Raw genomic sequence first — 6,909 nt, 5'->3', positions numbered from 1 at the left:
CTGTGCTCTGAGGGCTCTTCCTCCAAATGCACACCCTTGCCTTTCTCTGCCAAGGAACGTGGTGGGCCCAGCCCAGACTTGAATGCCCCAGCAGATGGAGAGCTCGCTTCTTCCCTACCCAGGCGCTTCCCACCCTCGTGTGCGTTCTCAGACCTAGGAGATACTTCCAACCCTTATCCCATCCTTAGCACCACTGGGGTCCCAGGAGTCCCCTCCCGCATCGCCCCAGGCTATGGACAGTTATTTTTTTTTAAGTTTATTTAATGATTGATTGGTTTCTGGACTACACCCAGTGGTACACAGGGTTTACTCCTGGCTCTGTGCTCAGAAATCGCCCCTGGCAGGCTGGGGGAACCATATGGGATGCCAGGAATCTAACCGGGTACCTCCTCGTCTGGCCGCATGCAAGGCAAACGCCCTACCGCTGTGCTATCTCTCCGACCCCATGTGGTCAGTTTTAAGTGTCTTCTTCGGACTTCTGGGTCCTCACAAGATCCTGTAGGGGCCGAAGCCCAGAGTTTGGATGCAGTCAAATTCCTATGGTCCCTGATTTCTTTATTTGGGAGGGCGTAGCTTTGGGGACAAAACAGGTGCACTCAGGGTTCACTCCTGGCTCTGAGCTCAAAAATCGCTCTTGGCAGGCTGGGGGGTCTAACATATAGGATTTCTAGGTATCCTTCCAGGGTAAGATATCGAACCCGGGTGGTCCCAAGCTGGCTGCGTGCAAAGCAACGCCCTACCGGCTGTGCTATGGCTTCGGCTCCTAAGGTCCCTGATTCCTGCGAGAGGATCTGGTAGAGTTGATTATTGTACGTTGAGGTGCAAAGGCCCATCTGCTCCAGATTAACCCAAGGGACAACAAAGGGGTCAGCGCTGAGTTTTGAACAGCAAAGTCAGAGAGTTGGATGTTACAGGCTATGGGGGGGAGCTGGAACAGGGACTCAGTTCCCCCAAGCACTTTTGTACCCCAGCGAATTCAGAGTCGGGTTTATTTGGTCTTACTCAGTTCCAAAGATGCAAGAGCTAAGAGGAGCTGGAAGGTTGAAGGCTGGGCCCTATGCTGCTCTTGAGAGAGGGTTCAGCTCCTTCTCAAACCCTTCCCCTTCCTGTCAACGTCCCCCAACTGCACCATTCAACGAGGCCTGAGTACAGCGGGTAGGGCTTGCAAGTGACCCACCTTCATCGGATCTCTGACATCCCATACGGACCCACCCATCCACCCCCAGCATCGCCAGGAATGATCAGAAACAGGAGCAACTCTGAGCATTGCAGGGTATGGCAGGAAAAAAAAAATCTCGCCAATAATGATTCCTGAAAAGCAGCACCTCAGTATCTTCATAGGGATCCCCGCCCCTGCCTTTCAACTTCCATCTCCTCTCTTTCCACACCTGCCTTGACTTCAGTCTCCTTTTGCCAAAAGACCATATTAGCTCTGGGTAGGCTGAGGCTGGAGTGACGATCGGTAATTCCATCGGGGGAAAAAAAGGGGTGTCCAGGTTGGCAGGGCATAGTGCCTGTCTTACCCTAAAGTACGCAGCTCTAATGGTGAGGATTTGAGACCAGGAGAGAGGGCGCTTAAGTTCCCTTCGAGAAGGGTGCCTCCTTGCTCTCTTCCCAGCTATTTGGGGGAGCAGCGAGGGTTGGAACCTCCCCGGTGGCCCGCGTTCCTGGGCCTCCTCGGACCTCGGGCTCATAGGAGGACAGGCTAAGGAGAGGCGAACCGAGCCCGCGCGCCTTCTGCTCCCCGCTGTCCGCGCGCCCGCTGTCCTTGAGGCTAGAACGCCGGTTTGGAAGCGGGAGGGCCCGGTCAGGGGGATGGAGATGGTGGCCGCTTGGAAATCTTTGGGGGGAACCTGGGGGAGGCTTTCAGTTGCAAGGCGCAAGAAGCGTTAAGGGCTTGGAGAGGCCTCGTCAAGGCTAAAAAGCAGCTTGATGAACGGGGAGCTGCCTGCCCGGGAGCGAGGATGGGAAACTTCGCCTTCCCGGGACACGCTCCCACGCCCCCGGAGCTGAGCGCGCCCAGGCAGGGGGTGTCGGGGGAGGCTGGGGAGGCTGGACCGGGGGGCGGGCCCGGCCTCGGGGGCGGGGCCTGCGGGGGGCGGGGGCTCCCCGATTCCCCGGCTCCCCAGCTGAGTGTCTCCGCGGAGGGCGCGCAGCTCCAGGTACCGCCGCGCGCGCAGGGCGCAGCATCCTCACTCGCTGTCCAGAAGTGGGGAGACGCATCTCGCGCCGTCCCAGCTTCGTCGCCCTGACCTCCGGCCGGCCCTGGGTTTGGGCCCGAGCAACGAGCGGCCATGCAGCAGAAGCAGCAGCCCCAGGGTTGAGGCGGGCCCCATGGCCAAGCCCGCGTCCCCGCGGTCCGGGCCACGACGACTAGGGCGCATCGCATGGAGAACTTCCGAAAGGTGCGCTCCGAGGAGGCGCCGGCGGGGGACACGGCCGAGGGGGGCAGTCCGGGCTCGGGCCCGTTCGCCGACCTGGCTCCCGGCGCCGTGCACATGCGGGTCAAAGAGGGCAGCAAGATCCGCAACCTGCTCGCCTTCGCCACCAGCAGCATGGCGCAGCCGGCCACGCGCGCCATCGTCTTCAGCGGCTGCGGCCGGGCCACCACCAAGACCGTCACATGCGCCGAGATCCTCAAGCGCCGCCTGGCTGGCTTGCACCAGGTCACGCGGCTGCGCTACCGGAGCGTGCGCGAGGTGTGGCAGAGCCTCCCACCCGGGCCCGGGCCCGCGCCCCCCGGCCTCAAGCCCGGAGAGCCGGCCGCCAGTCTCAGCGTGCTGAAGAACGTGCCCAGCCTCGCCATCCTACTTTCCAAGGATGCCCTGGATCCGCGCCAGCCCGGCTACCAGCCCCCGAGCCCCCAGCCTGGCCCCGAACCCTCGGCGCAGACCACCACCCTCACCCCCGCCCCGGCCAAGAGGAGTGGAGCGGAGCCCGCGGCTGGAGAAGGCCCGGCCAAGCGGTCCCAGCCAGAGCCTGGTGGCACCGCCGAAGGGGACCCGAGGACATGAGGACTCCCGGCCCCTCCTGTTCCTCTGGATGGGCAGGAGCAGCCTCTCTCCCCAGCGCCCCGACCTTGAAACGCGCCTCAGGCCACTCCACCTAGACCCAGCTCCCCCATACTGGCAGCGTGGACCCCCCAAGGCGACCAGAGGGATCTCCCGAGGAAGCTTTTTTCTTGGCCAGCTGCTGCTGCACTTATCTGAAGACACCGAACTCCACCGTCTGAGCTGTACAGGGGACTTGTTCAGGGAGGAAATGGTGGTGTGGGCCGTGGAGCTCCAGCTTTGCTTAGGACCCCCCAAGCACAAGGGGCAGACAGCATTCGAGACGGGGCCTTCCCCCACAACAGAGACTTTGGGTGGGTGGGTGGGTGGGTGGGGGAACTCTTGGAATCTCCTAGCCTTGGACAGTGGGGGGTTAAGAGTGAGAAACCTGAGGCAGGGGATACTGAGATGTGGAGGACACTATTAGGCCCTCACCCAGGGAAAATTTCCTCTCTAGCTCCTTTCCGTGCTTTTAAGGAGCACCCTGGACTCCTATTCTTTGGTGTCCCCACCCCACCCCCAGCCCTTAATCTAGGCCTAGTGGGAGCTTTCCTGCAACCCAACCTATCCCCATCCTCAGAACCACAGCTGGAGTCTTGCTTCCAATAAAACGAACACAACAATGGCTCTGTCCCTGGTTCTTTCCTATCCACTAGCCTATGAAGGCACCGCTCTCCCCTCCCCACCTTGTCCACTGGTGTCTTGGTCTCTTCCCGCGTTCATTTGCCAATGGCATTTTCAGGGTCAGGTACAGAGACTGAAAAGCTTCCAGGTGAGACGAAGGGTTCTAATTCTGGGCTCCCTCTCTCTCTCTCTCTTGCCTATAGCTGCAGTCTTGTGGCTGTAAGTTGGGAGATGGGGCTGTCTCTCTTTAGTGTGCAGCCACTCGCAAGGAGAGCACCCTTTGCTTTTCTGGAAGGGGGAAGAGGGTGCATGGATGAACTCTTGTCGGGGATCATGACCCGGGATGGCAGGCTTGCTGGGGTGTCTAGACCTATGAAACGGGAGCTCCATGCAGGATGCTGATACGAACCCCTCCTCCCCAGGGCTAGAGGCTCCCTTCATTGCTCTGTCTCTGAAAAAAGGACAGCACACCCTTGGGAAAGGGGAAGGAGAGAGACGAGCACGAATCCCCTGCTGGAAATTACTATTCAGCAGAGAAGCCAAGACTCGGGGCGTGAATCACTGCAGCTCCCTGATAATCTGCTGCCTTCAGCCCTGCACAGCTGTCTGTGGAGAGATAACAGCCCAGTAAGCGGCTGGGCCCAACTCCAAGTCAGTGGGGAGGGCGGAGAGAGGAGGGTGCCCGGTGTTGGGAGAACTCTGGCAAGGGAGAGGAGCACAGAGCCCCCAGGATCTCAGCTGCAGAGCCCACACAGCCCCCACCACAAAGGAGGCGCTGGGGAAGGACCCAGACCTTCACACTGCTGATGACAAGAGGTAAGTGTCTTCATCTGGCAGGAAGGGATCTTCAGAGTGGTGCTCCCTTCCCCCACAAGCTTGAGCTTTGAACCATGAACCTTGTCATCCAGAGGCTAGAACTGATTGCTGGTCTCCCTCTTTCTCTTTGATGAGTCCCTAGGAGGGCCCTGGGGTCTGGGATTGCTTGTCTGATGCTCCCTAAATCTGCCCAGGAAGTGGAAAAAATGCAAATGACTCCAGCCCCACCCCCCAACCCCAGCTCTCAGCTGATTTGCATCCTGGTATGTTAGCAATATCCGAGGTATGTCTATGCCTGGTATTCTGGTATTGGAATGGCCTCTCTAGTACAGCCATGTATATTTCTAGTGGTCCCCCATACAGCTGGGGGCTCTCCATCACAAAAAAAAAACAAACCCCAAAACTATGTAAGCTATCCTGGTAAAGAAGGTATCTGGCCATGGCTTTCCCATCTTGAAATAGCTTGGAATGGTTGGAGAAATAGCACAGTGGCATGTGTTTGCCTTGCACGCAGCCAATCCAAGATGGATGATGGTTCAAATCCCGGCATCCCATATGGTCCCTCGTGTCTGCCAGGAACGATTTCTGAGTGTAGAGCCAGGAGTAACCCCTGAGCGCTGCTGGGGGTGACCCTCCCCCCCCCCCCAAAATAAAAGTCCTCACCTGGAGTGATAGTATAGTGGATAAGTTGCCTTGCTCATGCCTTTGCAGTTTGCATCTCTGGCACCCCATATGGTCCTCCTCTCCAGGAATGATCCCTAAGCATAAAGCCAGGAGGAGTAAGCACTGAGCACTGAGAGGTGTGGTACCCAAACAAAAATATCTCCATTTTCCTTTTTTTTTTTTTTTTAATATCTCCATTTTTCAATAGTGGCCTCTATCCACATCCAAGGTCTTGCCTTGGGGTATTTCCAAACTAAGGGAGCCAGTAAAGGTTCACTCACAGGAGCAAAGCAGCCAAGAGATCCAATATAATAGTGCAATAATGCTCAAAGCATGCCTTAGTTCAGGTGGATGTTGGGCCTCTGGTTGGCTCATTTCCTTTCCTTTTTGAGGGACAGAGGGTCTGGTTCAAATTCAGTGAAACTCAAGGGGCCATCTGGGTGCTAGGATCCAACTAGGGTGAGCCATCCACCAAGCAAGCATCTTACATACTGTAATATCTCTTGTCACCTCCAGCTGGGTCTAAGGGACTTGGTGTTGAGCTAGTTCTTAGTCATGGTCCAGGGCAGGCAATGGAGGAATCAAAATCCTCAAGCTTTATTTCTGTCTCAACAATATTCTGCTCCATTGGAAGGAAAAGCAGTGGTGGCACATAAGTGAGACAATTGGGACCTCTGAGAAGGGCTCTTGTGCCCTGCTCAAGTACTGATGGAGCTACTTCCTCAACAACCAGAATTTCACCCATGGGCAGGACTGGATGGAAAATTTCGGGCAGAGCCCTCATGGTATTGAAACAGCCATTGTCTTGGCAGAGGTGATGGCCCCCAAACGAAAGAGGGGCATCTGGATTTTAGGGTGCCTCCCCTAACTGAAGGACCTCTCTGACAGCAGTGGAGGCAGCAGGTGGATTGGAATGTGCTGGCTGGATCCCAGAGGCTACAGGGTGGTAAGAGATGGGACAGTGGTTAGAGCTCAAGACAGATTTATTAGGACTTCCTTGTCATTCCTGTGGTTTTAACCCTAACAATGACCTGACTTCTACTATATCAGTATCCTAAATCCAGGGACCTGCAAATAGAGAGATATTGTGGTGGGTTAAAGGGGAGGAATGGGGGCTGGTGAGGTGGCGCTAGAGCGCCTTGCAAGCGCTAGCCAAGGAAGGACTGTGGTTCAATTCCCCCCCCCCAACCTTGCATGCGCTGACCCTGGCATCCTATTTGTTCCCCTAGCCTGCCAGGAGTAATTTCTGAGCATAGAGTCAAAAGTAATCCCTGAATGCTGCAGAGTGTTGCCCAAAAACAAATAAAAGAGGGGAAGCTGGAGCAATAGTATAGCAGGTAAGGTTCTTGTTTTGTATGCAGCCAACCCAGATTCAATCTCAGCATCCCATATGGTATCCATAGTACCATATGGTACTTTGAAGCAACCCCTGAGCACTATCAGGTGTGGCCCAAAAAATCAATTAAATAAACAAATAATAAGATTATATAAATAAGAGAGGTGGGGAGGATATCCACGATGTTCACACCTTTAAATTAGGTCAGGAGCTGTTGGCCATTGGTCATTGTTGATTTAATATAAAATATAGAGTCTAAAGTCCATGTGTTGGGTGAGAACTTCCTCGGCATGGCACTTTTAGGTCCTTTTCTTACCGGATCTGAAGACGCAGGATTATGGCGGAGGAATAATCACAAGCAGTCAGTTAAAGTTTTATTGGAGACAGCTTGGTTTATTCTTTTTTTTGTTTTGTTTTTGG

At 55.6% G+C, this 6,909-nt stretch overlaps 1 protein-coding gene across 1 annotated transcript; it reads left to right on the top strand.

The window, feature by feature from the left end:
- Window positions 1–2,109: 2,109 nt before the first annotated feature.
- Window positions 2,110–3,675, top strand: RPP25 (ribonuclease P and MRP subunit p25). The gene has a single exon (XM_049778449.1). The coding sequence runs from the start codon at window positions 2,388–2,390 to the stop codon at window positions 3,012–3,014; it is 627 nt and encodes a 208-aa protein (XP_049634406.1). The 5' UTR covers window positions 2,110–2,387; the 3' UTR covers window positions 3,015–3,675.
- The last annotated feature ends 3,234 nt before the right edge of the window (window positions 3,676–6,909 follow it).

Source organism: Suncus etruscus, chromosome 1 (assembly GCF_024139225.1).
Source record: "Suncus etruscus isolate mSunEtr1 chromosome 1, mSunEtr1.pri.cur, whole genome shotgun sequence".
Lineage (NCBI taxonomy): Eukaryota > Metazoa > Chordata > Mammalia > Eulipotyphla > Soricidae > Suncus > Suncus etruscus.
The sequence above is the reverse complement of the archived record's forward strand: the minus strand, read 5'-3'. Positions and strand labels throughout refer to the sequence as shown.